This window comes from Ursus arctos, unplaced genomic scaffold (assembly GCF_023065955.2).
Source record: "Ursus arctos isolate Adak ecotype North America unplaced genomic scaffold, UrsArc2.0 scaffold_7, whole genome shotgun sequence".
NCBI lineage: Eukaryota > Metazoa > Chordata > Mammalia > Carnivora > Ursidae > Ursus > Ursus arctos.
The window spans coordinates 68,840,905-68,858,640 of record NW_026623089.1 but is presented as its reverse complement, the minus strand read 5'-3'; the positions used below and the strand labels follow the sequence as shown (position 1 = coordinate 68,858,640).

General features: G+C 45.6%; 1 protein-coding gene across 1 annotated transcript in view; it reads right to left on the bottom strand.

The window, feature by feature from the left end:
• Positions 1-11,895, bottom strand: part of MAP3K21 (mitogen-activated protein kinase kinase kinase 21) — a 56,793-nt gene extending 44,898 nt beyond the window's left edge. The window contains exon 1 of the mRNA XM_026504159.4: positions 10,830-11,895. Coding sequence (XP_026359944.3) covers positions 10,830-11,652 — 823 coding nt within the window. The 5' untranslated portion in view covers positions 11,653-11,895. The remainder of the gene's footprint in view (positions 1-10,829) is intronic.
• Between the last annotated feature and the right edge of the window lie 5,841 nt (positions 11,896-17,736).

Here is a 17,736-nt window from a genome sequence, read left to right as displayed (position 1 = left end):
CCATTCCCCAGGAAGAGCCCAGGCACACCAGCCTGCCACCAGAAATTATAATGTACAGACCAGGCAGATAAACTTTTTTGGCCACAGAAATGGTAAATTCTTGTGAGTAACCTAGCGACGGGTGTTTGAGCCCCCTTTTGTGAGATTTCAGTGAAGATTTTTGACCCTCGTTAGCCCCGTTCTCGAACAATCGGCCTTTACAACCTTGTACGTACTCTACTTACTCAACCATGAGGCACGTGGTTTTTCCGGCTCCTTTGAAGTTTCACATTGCTGTTTTCAGAATTATAGCATATAATGTATATTTTTTTAAAAGCAATTACACTGTATCCATTCTATTTTCTGAACACTTATGGGATTGCTGTGTCCAAATTCCATTTGAGTCAAATGGGCTAGTTTCAATTAATCTTTAACTAGGAATACATTATCAGAAAAAAAAAAAGTTGTAAGAAAGAAAGCGGGTCTGAGAAAAGCAGAATGTGAAAGAATATAATATTAATGAACACACTTTTCTCAGCCTAAGGAAGGTTACTCTGAGAATTTCAAGTCTGAAAAGAACCACCTGTGGTAAGTGCTAACTTTCTAAGTTTACCAAACACTACCACACTTCGTGTATTTCTTTCTATCTGTCCCTCACTGGCACCATGTTGCCTCCCCCGACACACACTCCCCTCACTCACCAGTCTGTGGAGGCAAATGCGAACTTTCCCCCTGGCCTTCAAGCCCCTTCTGGACCTCATTCAGAATGACCTCTCCGGATCTTCTCGTGCCCCCTGAGTTGAACCTGTAACCTAACAATTCTGCGTGCTACTGGCCATCGCTGAAAAACACAACATTGCATCTGGGCTCCTGCCGTATAGAACGCTCTCCACTTCCATCCTCCGTAAGAACCACATGGGGCGGTCACCCCACCTCCTGCAGGAGCATCAGGGCACCGGCGCTGCCTTCCCACTGCGGTGTTAACTGGGAGACTGCTTCAAGTCCATTAGCCTTCGGAATCTGCAATTCCCCTTCCCCCCCCAAAAATGAGCAATGCCCTCACTCTCCTCCTGCCGCAGTATTAGAGGACTCTATCAATACCTCTCCCCGCATGGCCTCAGCTCCAAGTCCCCATCTCTAAGGCACTGAAGTTCTATCAGCCTGTCTTACCCTACCTGTTCTTCTCAGCTCTCTGATTAAATTAGAAGCAACTGGAGGATAGAATTTGCACCTAATTAACTTTACGTATTGATTCACCGATGTTACACAGCAACCATTCATATTTGTTAAATGAATAGGTACATAAACAGGATAAGGGGAAAACAGGAGCATGAAGAAGATGAGTTACCAGCTGTCTCACATGAAGTCAGCTGCTGCTACGGGAAACCAGCTCACCTCCGCACTCCTGAACCGGTATGAGCAAACAAAGACTGTCTTAAAGAGAATTACAACAGAATAGTTATTTTGAATTCCTGTCCGTCCGCAGCATTTAACACAGCTGATCATTCTTCCCTGAGACACATTCTTCACTGACCTCCAGAGCATCCGCAGCTCCCTGGGGCTCCCTTTCTTTTCTAACCACTCCTTCTTCTGGTTCCTCCTATCGCCCTGATCTCTAATTACTGCAGACCGCCAGGACTAGAGCCTTGGATCTCTGGTCTTCCTATCTACTCACTTCCCAGATAATCTCAGTCCACCTCAGGGCTTCGAATACCACCTGGGCGCAGATGACTCCCAAATTCACCTCTTCCCTGGTGTCCCTCCGATCTCTTGTCAACGCTGCAGCCAGCACAATCCTGCTAGAAAGCAAGTCAGATCCCAGTCCTCAGCTTGAAACTCTCCAGGGTCATGGTAAAGTCAAAGGTCTTGCAAGACCTACCAGACCCTGCCTGACCTGACCCCCACCCCCTCACGTCCTACTGTTCTCCTTCAATCCCCTCCCATCACGCTGGCCTCCTGCTCTGGGGATTCTGCAGTTTCCATTCCCTCTACCACAGTGGTTCTCCCCGGATGACACGTTCCCTCACTTCTTCAGGTTTTCCTGATCAGCTACCTTTTCTGGAAGGCCTTCCTGACCCATCCAACCTAAAACTTCAACTGCTCACCTCAACGGATTCATCCTCTTCAATCTTACTGTTTTAGTTTTTCTACCAAGCACTTACCCACTCTCCCACATGCTACATCTTTTATTATTTCTTGTTTAACGTCTGCGTTGCTTACTGGGATGTAACTTCTGGGAGCAGATGAATGCGTTTCTGCTTCACTCACTACTGAACACCGAGAGCCTCGGAGGGTTCCTGGCACATAGCACACAATCCATAAGCAGCTGTTGCATGAATGACAGAGTTAGCTTACTACATACAAGAAGATGGACTTCTCTAAAGAAAACAGAGATGTGGTCAGCTAAAATAGAGCTTCATCTTGCTCTTGCACCAAAAATAAAAACCACTGTACAAACCTTTTCATGGACACATACAATGTTCAGTTTTAAAGAGAAAACTTCTTACATTTCATTGTGTGTGCAAATCTAGTTCAATATTTGTGTCCCCTTAGTATTTTCACAAAGTAGGTGCAAAGCAAACTGAGGGAGGACGTCTTCCACAATATTCTATGCTAATGTATTAGTGAACGGAAAGTCATATATCTGATATTATTTGACTCAACATTTGCAGAAAACCTGAAACTAAATAAACTCCTTCATTCGCCTTAAGCCAGTAATAACTCAAACATTCTTATATGCAATCAAGATACTTCCCCACATGGCATGTGATTTGGTCTTTTTCCAATAGCTTAGAAAAGCAACTAGTCATGAAACCTGGTAGTGAAACAGTTACAATAGCAACATAGTACTTCATGCCTCCTCCTTGACCCTCAACTTATCAACCCAAGTTACAAGCAGACCTGCCAAAGCACGCAGATGGCAGCACTCCTACAGAGAACAAAGCTCCAGACTGTTTCCTCATACTGCTGGCTGGCCCCAATCAAGCAAATTAGCCAAATCAAAAAGACCCTCACCCCTGTGCAAGATGAACAAATATATGATTACATGGCACTATATATTGCAGAATGACTAATAATAATGTTCTTAAGGTTATAAAGAGGTATAGGAAACTTTTAAGTACTAATGAGTTCACACACACACAATTAGGAGATATTTAAAGCATTCACTGTTTCTAAACAATATATAAAAATGAACATAGTTACCAACTTTCACTTAGATTGTGTCTTACAGTTTTTGAAATACTTTGACATATTCCAGGTGTCAGCAAACTACATCCCATGGGCCAAATCCAGCCCAATGCCTATTTTGTAAATAAAGCTTTATTGGAACACAGCCACATTCATTTGCTCACATAGTGTCTGTAGATGCTTTCGGCTACAAGAGCAGAGTTGACCAGTTGCAACGGAGATCTTATGGTCCACAAAGCCTAAAATATTTATTATCTGGATCTTTATAGAAAAAGTGTGCCAACCCCTGCAGTACACTATCTCACTTTATCCTCAATAGGAAGTCAGGGCCGTGAACCCACAGCTGCTAAGTCGTGGAGTCAGAGGGCAAACCTCAGACACCACAATGACACTCTTTGTCACCCAATGTCAAAGGAACAAATACCTAGAGAGATTCCTTTCCCCAGAGACACAAGCCCAGAAAAAGCTACCCATACTCTCACCTGGTGCCTTCTATGACCAACCGTGCAATTTCATCAGACACTTAACTGGATTTTATATGCAGTCTATGTTCATGGAAGGATTTATAGATCAACCCAGATAACCATAAGAAGGATCCCACAAATTTGGTCCTTCGAATAACAGTTTCCAAACTTGGCTCTGCATTTAAATCATCCAGAAGCTTTTTAAAAAACATATATTGCTGCATCAAAAGTTCAAATGGGTTAATCAACGAACAGGGTTAGATTTGTGTTCAAGCAAGTCAGTAAAACATGAATGGTAGAATCTGGGTGGTGAGTACATAAGTGATGGCTTAAAGTCCTTCGATTCTGTATTTCAAGATTTTCTACATAAAATATTAGAAAAAAATTCATGGCTATTCCCAAACAAGGTCAACTAAATCAGAACATCCAAAAATGAGACAGAGAATTTTATTTTTTAAAAGCAAAATAACAACAAATGAGGTTTTTATTTGATGTGCTGGTAAGAATTAAAAAGGAAAAAAGTGCCCATTTGGGAACTGATATTGAGAAACAAGAATCGTCATACACTGTTAGTGAGATGAACCGTCTCTTCTGGGGATAAACTGGGGAATATGGACCAGCATTTTAATGTGTGTGTCCTTTGCCTCAGCATCTCCCCTTCTGGGAATTTAACTTAAAATAATCTAAGTACACAAAGATGGCTGTACAAGGATTGAATGTAGCTGTAAATGGTAATGACAGGGACGCCTGGGTGGCTCAGTCAATTGAGGATCTGCCTTCGGCCCGGGTCATGATCCCGGGGTCCTGGGATTGAGCCCCGCATCGGGCTTCCTGCTCAGCAGGGAGCCTGCTTCGCCCTCTCCCACTCCCCCTGCTTGTGTTCCCTCTCTCGCTGCCTCTCTGTCAAATAAATAAAATCTTTAAAAAATTTTTTAAAAATAAATGGTAACGGCAGAGGACTGGTTACTTGTTTCTGATGTATTATACAACAGAATACTATGCACCCATTGAAATGATTATACAGATATTCAACAGATATTCAATAAATGTTTATTGAATGAATGTTTATAATAGGTAAAAAAAAAAGTTATAAAGCTGTATACATGCTCCTACATTTTGTTTTAAAAAATATGTGAATCTCTATGTTATATTAAATACATACATTAATCTGTCAAAAAAAAAAAAGCTCACGAGGAGCCTCTGATGCTACATTAAGGACAGGATCAAGTCCTCTAGAGTGCCGTTCTTTGCCAACAGAAATGATCATCTGGCCGGGGGGGGGGGTCTCAAAGTAGGGACCCCTGGGCTTCCCTGGTAACAACAGATTAAATGCAGAAGCAGATATGAACATCCACTTGTCTTCTATTAAATCTGGCATCACAGTGAGTTTCAAAAGTATAACGCAACGCCACTCTCCTTTCTCAATTTCTTTTGGAAAATAAGATTTTTTTTTTTTTTACCATTAAAAACGCTACGTTAACACGTAATGGGTCTGTTATTTTTATATTATCAAACATTTTAAACATATCATTTTAAGTTTCTAACTTGGTAAATATCAATAGCTATAACCCACGTAAGTAAGAGCTCTTTGGGGTCCTGAGAACAAACATTTGAGAACTGTTCATCCAGGCAATAGATGGAGAAGATAAATGCTCAGGGTCCAGGATTACAGGCTCTGGATTCAATTCTCTGACAAGCCACGTGAGCTTGATAAAGGCAATTAAACCCTGGCTTCAGTTTCTCCATCTGTAAAATGGGAATAAAGTACCTACCTCAAAAATTTGCTGTGAAGAGTAAGTGAGGATCGAGGTTGGGCAGTACCCAGTGCCTCGTAAGCATTAGATACTCGCGAGCCCTTGTGCCTCATACGACTATTCCTTAGTTAAAACACCTGAGACGAAGCAGTATTTGGAAAAGATGAATTTTAAAAAATAACTAAATTCACACTGATTGGAAGTCACCTGTACAAATTTGTTTCAAGATCCAAAATAAAACCAGCACAGTTCTGCCAGCATGTCTAGGAACACCTCCTCTGTCCCCCAACACTCCTTTACAGAGGTGTTTCACCTTTTCGGAACCCTTGAGGGCTACAGAGGGTTTGGGGACAGTCACCCTGATATTTGGAGAGACAATCATCAGCCTGGCACGGTAAATCTGGTCACTGTTTTCTAACTATAGTGAATCAGAAAGAGAAAAATGCCCTAAACTAACTCACAAAATGAATATTGATTATAAATACGAGGTTCCAATCATAAATGATAAACAATTTACGTCAAACCAATGTCTAAGTATTTTAATTTTTACTGCCCTACTGATAACCTTAGATAGTACAGTCATAAAGCAAATTATCGCAAGCTTGTATTTTTTTTTCCTGTATAGATGTTAATCTTTCAGCAGAGCAGACCACTTTCCTCCTCAAAACCTCCAATGGCTGGCTCTTGTTATCCTTGTTAGGATGATGTTCGAGTCACCCACTCACTGCTGGCCACATGCTCGATGCCTGTTTCCTTTCCAGAAAACCCCTTGTTTACCTTTCATTCTAGCTGCACCCAACTACTCTTGGTTCCCTAAAAAATGCCCTATGTTTTCATGCCAGTTTTTCCACGAATGCCTTTGACAGGTTAAAGAAACATCAAACAGATTTTCCCTCCAGGACTGTCCATCTCGAAGAGAGGAATTCAGTAGACAGTTTCAGAAATCAAGAAATTCAGGCTCAGTGAGGTTATACAACTTGTCCGAGGTCACACAGCTCCTAAGTGGCGACACCAACAATCGAACCCGGGTCCGACGGGCTTCGAAGGCGATGCTCCTGCCGGTAATTGCGCGGCTCTGGTGCAGTTCCACACTTGCTGGCCGGCGCGAGAAGAGAGAGCTGGGCTCACAGACACCTTCTGAAATGGATGGAGCGGTCTTCCCTCTCCGCGTTCCTTCACTGTGCGTGATACACTCGACAACGATTACAAACTCGATCAGACGTGCACAGTGAAGAGCGAGTTTGCATAATCCAGAAGCAAATTACTGACCCCCCTCCTTACAACTAGAACAAAAAGAGGGGTGGCCTAGTTATTTTTAATATGAAAGTATAAAAATGGTAGGGGATGATGTGGGGACCATCTGTCCCTGCTGTTCTTCTAAAAAATACATCCTTTAGCTGTTTTTGTGTCAGAGCAGATTAGCTTTTGCCACTGTTGGGGTATCTGTACTGATCTCCTTGTGCCCGCTGGAGCGGGAAGAGGCCATGGCATGAAGCTACGCGTCTGGAATAAAGAACAGACCAGAGGAGAAAGACGATGCGTGTCTTTTAACTGATAATAGTGTAATTAATAGTTCCTCCAAATCACTCCAATGAGCTGCTAACACCTTATTTGGAGACTACATTTCCTACAATTTTCCTTTATTTACACTGCATTAATAAGAAAAATTTTTCAAAAAAATAAGATTCCTTTTGTAGTTTTATTAAGAGCTCTAAACTGCATGTGATACTAAACGTAACCATGTCTATTTATTGATTGTAAATGCCATTATAGACAATAATGCATACAATAATTACTCCCCAGAAAGCTAAAAAAAAAAGATCAAGCTAAAAAGATGCTTACTCACTGAAATAAAAAAATATAAAAGTAAGTAGCTACCAAAATTTGTGGGTCAGTTTCTCCCGGAATGTTTATTTTTGCTAAAACCACTACTATCACAACAACACGGTAAGCAATAGTAAAAAAACCAAAACAAAACCAAAAACAAATTATGCCACACAATCTTTTTTCAATACTGAATTATGTCAGAATAAACAAAACGCTAAATTCTAATAATTCAGACCATCGTCAGTAATTCACATATTGTACTAGCTTATCTTCACTCCTCCTCCCTGAAAACCACTCCCGTTGCTACCACCCTGGGTGAAAGCAACCCGTCCTCTGAAGGGCACAACCTCCACAGCCTTCACATAGGCCAATTTTAAGTCCATCCTCCAGAGCAGCCAGACTGCTCTTGTAAACACAGAACCAGATCCCACCGCTCCTCTACACAGAACACTCCTGGGCTCTGGACAGAGGGCACTCAGAGTGCAACCCCTGTGGGTCATGGCCACAGGACCCTCCATGCCTACCTCTACTCCTCCCTCTCTCTCAGCCTCCCAGCCTTCCCTCCAGTCCGCAGGAGGTGAGGCTCATTCTCCTTTACCCTTCCTTTCCCTGGATCTTTGCTTGACTCATTCTTCTTCCTCACCTACGTCTCTGTGTCACTCCTCAGAGTGGCTTCTGTCCACCACCCCAGTCTGATTGGCATCCTCATCCTTGGCCCCATCACCATCTACCCCCACCATACTTACTGATATTTCCCATTGCATGGCTACCGTCTATCTTTCCCGCTAGCCTATGCTGGATGTAGGCGGGGATACTGTCATCTGGTTTGCCACCATGTCCCCAGGGTCCAGAAGTGACTGGAGGGTGAGGGGAGGGCTCAAGACATGATTTTTCTCTCTCCTCTGCATGCACAGAAAACTGGCCATGTTCACAGGAACCCAAAGTTGCTTCACACTCCTCTCTAGCTGTTGCACATAGACAGACTTAGCAAAGTTTTTTCTACACACTTTGCATCCAGAGGGGGTGCCAGGGCCTAGGATACTCTGACAACATAAATGATGCTTAAAACTTGCTAATTTGGTTCAACTTGCAATCTTTTGCTGTTAGAAAAGGAACAAAGTTGTTTGTACCATCACAACATAGCTATTATTTCAACTATTATTTCAACATAATCACTGTCTCCCACATACGATTAAAACTTAAAACCAACCAGAAAAGAGGAAAGAAAACATGTCAAGAACCATTATCTCCCTGTGACAAACTTAAACATTTGTTTGAAACAGTAATTTCAACTAACTTGGTTCCAGGTAGTTTTACACTGGCTCTTTGTGGACTCCAGAATGAAGATAAAATTCAATATTGATTTTTAAAACCTTGTTTACATTATTAACTCACTACCACCATTAGCAAATAACCAATAAATTCAAACAAAACACACTGTAATAGAGTTTCTGCTGTTCTCAAAAGTCTGAATAAGAAGTCATGGCTTCATGTACCACAAGAGAAGTCCCAGTGTCTGCATTTATTCACTGAATAAATAACATCAGAGAGCAAGGATAAGGCAGTGTGCTAGGCACTGTGATTTGCACATTCTAGGCCCTATGCAAAATGTTCCTGTTGTAGTCACTTAAGAACTATAGTAATGGTCATATTGTAACAAATATTTGGCTAGGCTAGTGACGAAGCCAATTATGTCTTTTTCAAAGCGCAACAATTTAAAGCAAAGGCGACCTTGCCTGACAATTATAGAAATTAAAATGCTCCAGGAGGTTTGGCAATTTCTTCTGACCTCACACATTACTAAGCGTGATGAAAAAAAATAATTGTTACAGGCCCTTTTGCTTTTTTGGTCTAAGGATCAATCTAACCCAAATCATTTGCCCGTGTTGGTTATTTGATGTCCTGCAAAAGAATCAGCCTGTAGAACGCAGTTCCATGTACATCACAGAACTGCCACAAATATCAAGACTGCGCAAGCAATGATGCTCTTTTTTGCTGTCTTTAAAATAACCTGGTTTTGGAGAAAATAACCAGCAGATAAGGTCTTGCAGGATATCACTGGGGAGAAAGCCTATGGGACCCACGGACAGGGCACAGAGGCCTTGTTCTGTGGCAGCACGTTAAACCCATCTTTCACTGAAAGCACAGTTCAGGAAATAAGCACCAACTGGTAGTGAAGACTGCAGGGTTTGAAGCATTTACAAAAAAAGTACATTGAAAACTGTGCTATGTCTTTACTGTAACACAGTCCAAAAGTAAATACTTCTGGAGTCCTTTATACGACCTCTGTTCGAACTCTAAGAACGCACGCTACCACTGCCACTCTTTTATGCCATATCTTGTTTGAATCTGCTTCTGACACTTGAGCAGTTGCCATCTAAATTATAAGGTTATAATTTATATTGGGGGTTAGCAGACGGCGTAAAATAAAATCCAAAGCAAGGATCCAATGCTTACGCGGAGTTAGCAACACTTAAATATTCTGACTCCCATAATGAAAATGCCACCCTCGTCATTTTCAAGTAACTTTCAGTGCTGAAGAATTTCGAATAGGAAGAAGAATCTACACAAACATAAAACAAATACATTATTTCTTCTTGTCACTCTTCTTCCTGCAGACTTGGGGAAAGACAGTGTTTCCGTTTGGGTTAGCGCCTGTCCTAGCAGGTTTTACCAGGTTGAAAGACAGGCAGCTGTGGTAGGCCAACGCCAGTTCCGGCTGCATTTTTAATCTTTCATGCGATTTCATCCCATCCTAAGAATACCAAGTGATCTTCAATGTTGAAGAACCAACTTCAAACGGCAATCCCATTAACTCTTTCATAAGGTGAAATTTAATAGGATTCAGGTTTAGCTCATTTGTCAGTTCTCTATTGACAGAAAATTCACCCTGACTTACAAACAAAATAAACGATACAGGCCAGGTCTTCAAGATTTCAAGTACCCTGTGCAAGGACCATGAGCTTGCTCTAAGCCTACATGTGCATATTGGCACAAACTGGTATTTCTCGTCTGGAGACGATCGATCCATCAACACTCAAGCCACCAAACCAATGATAAAATTATACTTCGTGTGCAGAGATGTCTGAATGAAAAGTCTTTGGAAATGTCAAGGGACATCAAGCCATGTTTAAAGTGGTAAAGAGCGATCTCAATTCAGCACTTGTAAAGCTGAAGGAAAGGAGGAGTTTGACGAACCCGAGAAGGAGGGCCATGGGTTCCTCATTTGAGGAAGGCTCCAGTTTGCAGTTCCAGAAAATGACCGACTTACTGTACCCAAAGGCCAAAGAGCACCGTGAGGTTTCCAGAAGATCCAGCTATTTTACAGCTGTTTAGTCAGCCAGCAAGTCTGATCTGCATTTTTTTTTTAAAGGAGCCCAAAAAGCAACAAGGCAAAGTCAAGGTAAGTGTGTCACCTCCCCCAAGGCAAGTAACCAAGGTCTAGCTGGACCTCCGGGCCCTGGAACGCCGGCGCAGAGGGTGCTGCTGGCGCCAGGTGGCTGACCCCCGCCTCCTTCCACCTGGCTCAAGGCCGGTAGCGGCCGGCCCAGGGCTGGCACCGAGGTGGGCTTCGCGGGGGCAAGGCTGCGTCCCCCACCACCCCCGGCCCACTTACTGTTGCTAGACTTGAGGTCCCGGTGCAGGATGGACACGACCGCCTCCTCGTGCAGGTAGAGCATGCCCCTTGCGATCTGCACGGCCCAATTGACCAGCACGTGCGGGGGGATGCGGCGCGCGCGGCGCGGGGAGGGAGCCCGCGGGTCCGGGGCGGCGTTGGCGGCGGCCAGAGCGCGGTTGAGCGCTCCGCCGCGGGCGAACTCTAGCACCAGGCAGAGGTGCGGCTGCTGCAGGCACACGCCGCGCAGCTCGATGATGTTGGGGTGCCGCAGCATGGCGAAGAGCCTCGCCTCCCGCCGCACGCTCTCGGCCGCCGTCGCCGCGTCCTGCTCTGGGTCCCGGCGCGCCGCCTTCACAGCCACCTCCTGGCCCTGCCAGGTGGCGCGGTACACCTGCCCGAAGCCGCCGGCGCCGATGAGTTCCTTGAGCTCCAGCCGCTCGAAGTCGACGTGCACGGGCGAGCCGGGCCGCGGCGGCGGCGGCGGCGGCGCGGGACTGGCGGCCGGGCGGCACGGCGCCACGTAGTTGGCGGGGAAGATGCCCAGGCGCCGCTGCACCTGGCCGGCCCACCAGCCCTCGTCGCCCGACACGGCGGCGTCCTGGGACAGCACCTCCACCAGCTGGCCGCGCCGCAGGCTCAGCTCGTCCTCGCCGCGCGCCTCGTAGTCGTACAGCGCGGCCCACAGCCCCGCTCCCGCCGAGGCCGAAGCAGAGGCCGAGCCGCCGGAGGAGGCGGACGACGACGACGCGGAGCCGGCGGGGGCGCCCCGGGCCGGGGACACCGGCCTGTCAGCCGCGCCCTCGGCGCCCGGCAAGGCCATGGGGGGCGACCGGGAGGGCGACGGCGAAGCGGGGCGACCGGCTTAGCCTCCGGGGCGGCTGTGGGCGCGCATGGTCCGGCAAGGAGGGGTAGTCGGGGCTCGGGGACGCGGGGATTCACGGGCCCACTACCCGGAGGCCCCAGCCTCAGCCCCCGTTCCGCCTCGGCCGCCTCTGCTGCTGCAGCGGTCCCCGCGGCCGCGGGCGCTGTCGCACCATGGTGGCGCGCTGGGCCTGCGGCGGGCCTGCGGCTGGCTGGGCCTAGCAGCCGCCTGGGCCCGCCCCTCCGGGCCCGCCCCGCCCCGCCCCGCCAGGACGCGCCCACCGCGCCGGTCCGCCACGCCCCCTCGGGGTCCGGGGCTGGGGTGCGCCTTGCCCCTTCAGCCCGGGAGGCGGAGCCGGCCGTGGCTGCACGAGGTTTTCGAGAAAAATTAAACTAAGCCGAGGGAAAGGCTTTGGGGAATCCATGATTCTCAAAAGCAGTGCAGCTGCTGAAGGGGACCCGGTGCGCTGGGGCGTGACGCGAGGGAGTAGGTTGCAGTGCTGCGAGAGTCACGGTGCATCCCAGAACAGGTTGCGGAACGCATCGGATTGCGTTTCCAGACCAGCGTACCGGATTGCGAGCATTCGAAATCCACCCCGAGAAACCCAGAACTGACTAGATTACATCACCGCGCCGTGAGCTGAAGGTTGCATAGGCCCCGAAACTCGTTCTTCGTGACACATCATCCCTCGTTTGCCTTTACTGGTTCCTCGAGTGGGAAAGGGCTGCCTGGCCCCTGTGAACCCATAGGTTCAAGTTTACGAAGCGTTGGCCACGACTGGGTGGGCGAACAGACCAAGAGAGTCCGTGCACAGAAACTCCCGAGGTCCCTCGTATGCTGACTGTTCATTTACCGGTGTTTACCTGGCGCTGCGCTGGGGACCAGTTGTGTACAGAAACATCTGGGAAGCAGGGCTTCCACCCTTCTCCGTTTGCTCCGTGCAGGGAACGATAGCCTCCTAACACAGATGGGAAGTGAAGCTTTTATGTCTGGGGGCAGGGATCATTTCAAGTCTAGCGATAAGGAGAACTTTGGGATTTTTCTTGTATGCACATGTTTTCTTCTCTGTAATTCTTTCCGGATTATTATTTTTTTTTTTTGAAATAATCTTTGAGAGGTAGAGAGCCCACCTTCTCTCCCTGCGCTGTTGAAAGGGCGGCAGCGCGCAGCCCAGACTCACGGAGACTCCCTTCTCCGCCCCATGATCCCGTTCTACCCCCATTTACAGTTTCTGCCCTGATCAAGACCGGCCTATACAGACTTGGATCTCCTGTCTATATTGATGGAGATGTGGGAAGAACCCCTCCAGGTGTCAGTACTTCTCATTTAACTAATGTTTATTGAGTATGAACCCTGTGTAAGACCCTATGGTAAGGCTGGGAGGTTAGGAAGCCCCTTTCTCTAGAGAATGGTACGAGAAAAGAGAAACTTCCACAGCAGGAGAATAAACTTTTGTCCTGGGCTCAAGGTGAAGAAGCACTTCATTTTGCCTGGGGTCCTTGGGGAATGCCTTGTGGTGTGTCATTTGAGCTGAGTATGACTAGGATTAATAGAAAAGAGGGAGACGGTCATCCCAGGCAGTGTGAGCAAAGACAAGAGAGAACAAATAAATATTGGGCTCAGGGTACTATTAGAGCCTAAGAGATCACTATGGCAAGGAAGGAGACTAGAAAGAAGAAAGCCCAATTATAAAAATTCCAGAAAAATGAGAATGTCCTCTAGTAGGCCAGAGTCTCCTGCAGCGTAGGTCCTTTACCACCAGTGAATGGAGCGACTATTTGGGTTTTATGAGGATAGAGCCTATAATAGCACCATGAGGAAGTCACTGCCTTTCCAGTTTACTTTCAGTTTACTTTCAATTATACTGTTACTGGCTGTGTGACCCTGAACATACTGCTTTACTTCTCTGTGGCTCAGTTTCCTCATCTGTAAAATGGGAATAATAAGAAATGATACCTACCTCATAAGGGGTGATAGGGAAGACTAAGGAAGGTAATGAATGCAAAGGGGTGGAAGGTGCTTAGCACATATTAGGTTCTCAATAAATACTAGCTCTTATTATTAATATCCCTTTTCAATAAAGAAAGCAAGCCAGTCTGTGGTCAGCCCCTCTGGCAAACATAGTTTCTAACCATTTTGTTTTTCTAGTACTTACACTTATGGTTGGCTTCTCTGTATGACTAGCATTATGTGTTTTCCATTTGCAGCAATGAAATTAAGATTCTTATGCAAATGAATTAAGTAAAAAAAAATAAGTCAACTTAAAAGAAAATACAATTAAAATAGTACAGTCGGCACATCAATATGGCAAATATCAAGAAGGTTGTACTGGAATGAATGAGGTTGGGAATAACGTGGCTGGTTGTGCTGGGGAACCTCGATGCTTTAGGACCGAGCAGTGATAGGATTAAACTGAAACTGCCTAGAAATAAAATTAGCAAACATGGAAGCAATAAGTTTGAGTAGGGCAAGGTGAGAAGCAAGAGAACCAGGAGGGAGACTACTGAGACAGTAAAAGGGAGGATTGAGGGGGCCTGGAAGTTATGGTGCTGGTATTGGGAAAGAAATAGACAAGCGCCAGATACAATATTCAAAGAAGAATCGAAAGGACTTCGTCACCAATTACAGGCCCACAGTCCCTCATCCCAAACTCAGGGGTCCAGGTACATTGCAGAATTTAGAATTTGGGGGATTTTAATGATATCGTACATATTTTAATGTTAACTCTTCCAACTGGGAATGGGACAGCACCCCATGATCAAACACATTGATATTTCTGCCCCCAAATATTAAATGAACCTCACCAAGTGAGGTCATTTCAAGTTAAGTTTTGTTGCCAAATGAGTTCTGATGCCACCTTATCAAATCAGTTTTGGTTTTTGGAGCTTTTTGGTTTTAGAGTTGTGGATACGGGCTTGTGGGAAGTGTTCAAGCAGACCCCACCCAGGTTTCTCACTTCAGCGAGCAGATGGAAGGTAATGATGTCAAATGATCTAGAAAATGGTTTTAGGGTTATTTTTTTACATGTTGAATTTGGGATAACTTGGGGGCGCCTAGTCATACAGTGGAAATATCAGAGAACCAGGGACATGGAAAGGAGACTAGGGGTGGAGGGAATTGAGTTTTGGAAGTAATTTTCTAAGGTGATGTCTCACACTGTAGAGCACTCTTCTAGGTCATGCAGAGAGCTGGGGGACCCCATGTGTGCCCTTTAGTTGGAAGCCTGTGTGAGCAGCGTGACAGTTCTGTTCACCCTGGCAGTTTCCTCGTGCCCTTCAGGGACCCTGCTGCCTGCTGGGAACCCCCTCTCCAGTTCCAGATGGATGAGTGTTTGAAGACCTTTTAATTTTTTTTTAAGGTATTATTTATGAGAGAAGGAGAGCACAGGTGGCGGGATGGGGAGGGGCAGAGGGAGAGGGAGAAGCAGACTCCCCACTGAGCAGGAAGCCCAACGTAGGACTCGAACCCAGGACCTTGAGATCATGACCCGAGCCAAAGGCAGACGATCAACCGAATGAACCACCCAGGCACCCCTGTGAAGTTTTTTGATTTAACTAGACTTTAGCCCTCATTTGACTCACATACCTGATACTAACGGGAGTACCAGTTGACTCTACGTCTCCACACCACAATTCAAAGACTTGCCCTGTAGACCCTCCCGGGACCTTCAGCACTGTGATCCCCTGGGACCTTTTCCCCATTTGGGACCTCTGAGCAGCACAGTGTCCTGATGGGGTCTGCCGGGGCTTGATGATTCTAAAATTCATGACTTGTTACTGTTGTGTCTTTTTTTTTAACCCCACTCCCAATCTTACAGTTGGGGAAATAGCACTACCTAGAGATGTGTGCCGTAGCCATGACCACTCTGTCTAGCCCAGTACATTCTACCAGGAAGATAGTAACACAGGAAAAGCAGAGAGCTAGGACAGAACTTTGGCAACAAACACATTTAAATGGAAGTTGACAAAAGAAAGAAGCAAGAGGAAAAACGTAAAAAGGAATCAGACAAAGAGAACAGGTTAGTGTTAGGGAAAACAGGGAATGGCTATATGCAATTGCTCTCTGGAAAAATTGTACCTATCAGGGTTGGTTCTGGAAGAAGAGCAAGACCTTAAGAATCATCTTCTCTTTGGGAATCTTGCTCTTATTAATCACCACTACCCCTATTATCTTAGGTCGGCAGGTCCCGAAGTGTGATCTGTGGGCCCCAAGAGATCCCTGTTTCAGGGGGTCCTCAAGGTCAAAAATATTTTCATAATAATACCAAAATATTATTTGCCTTTTTCACTGTTGCCATTTGCACCGATGGTTAGTGCAGCAAACCAAGGCAGTGACACCAAATTGCACAAGTAGTTATTATATTCTTAATGTCGTACACTTGCAGTAAAGGAAAAAAAAACATGTTAGGTTCACTTTGAAATGTCCTTGATAAAGCAGTAAAAACTATTAATTAAATCTTCACTTTTTTTTCCCCGAGAGAATGAGCATGCGAATGCACACACGCTCAGATGGGGTGGGGAAGCTGGGGATGGGCAGAGGGAGAGGGAGAGGGAATCTCAAGCAGGCTCCATTCTCAGCATAGACCCGGTGTGGGGCTCCACGTAGGGGTGGATCTCACAACCCCAAGATCATGACCTGAGCTAAAATCAAGAGTTGGACACTTAACCGACTAAGCCACCCAGGTGTCCCAAATCTTCACTCTTGAGTCTTTAATATTCACCGTGACATCATGGGAAATACATATAAAACAAGGGAAAGGGAAAAGCAGACTCCCACTGAGCAGGGAGCCCCACTTGGACCTTGATCCCAGGACCCTGGGATCACTTCCTGAGCCAAAGGCAGGTGCTTAACTAACTGAGCCACCCAGGTGCCCTGAAAGTGACTATCGTTATAAAACAGTGGCAGGAGAGACCTGTGGGATGGAACTGTTCTGCGTCTTAACTGGGCTGCTGGTCATATGATTGTGCACATGTGAAAAAATGGCACAGAACTAAATACACACACACACACACACAAGCACACACATGCATGCACACACAGATGAATGCATGTCGGACATGAAACCCAAGTCAATTCGCTGGGTGTTATCAGTGTTGCTGTCCTTGTGATGTCATACTATAGTTATACGAGATGCTACCATTAAGTAAAATTAGGAGAGGGGGACACAGACTCTCTTTGTGTGATTTCTTACGCTGCATGTAAACCTGTAATTACCTCGAAATAAGAAGTGGAAAAATGCTTCTGCTTTTTCTAATCACTTATCTTCATGAGGCTGGAATTTCTCCATATGTTTCAAGCAGCACAATATTTTGCAATAAGTTGAATGCTGAAGCATATAAGAGAATGCAGCTATCTCCTATTTAACCAGGTAGGAAAAGATCTAGAAAAATCTGAAGCGATGCCAGTCAACTTATTTATATGTCTCAGTTTGGGAAAAAGAATAATGTTTTTTTCATAAAAGTGTGTTACATGTTGCTATGTCATGGGTTTCTTGTTATTATTTTAAAATAAAGCTATAAATGCAGATTTTACAATTTTCTCAGTTTTAATTTCCAATGTAGAAATTACTGATGGTTAGAACACAAGTACACAAACTATATACAGATACAGACCTCTTTGAGGTCTTCAATAATTTGTAAGGATGTAAAGAGGTGCTGAGATTTGAGAAGTTTAGAATTGTCTTAAAGGAAGGATTTAAAAAAAAGGCAGTTCTGTTGATTGGGCTTTTATTTAAATAGGGACGTAAAACCCTTACTTAACACCCTAGTGTACAGGCAACGCTGGGACATTTCAACAACACGGTGGTAAAGGCAATGAGTCCACAAAATAGAAAAACACTCACATTAAACCAGAAAAGACGGCTTTTGCTCATGGGCTTTGCCTTAGACCTGAAGACAAAAAGCTGAGAGAGTAGGGGCTCCTGGGTGGCTCAGTCGGTGAAGCGTCTGCCTTCAGCTCAGGTCATGATCCCAGGGTCCTGGGATTGAGCCCCCCATCTTGCTCCCTGCTCCGTGGGGAGCCTGCTTCTCCCTCTCCCTCTGC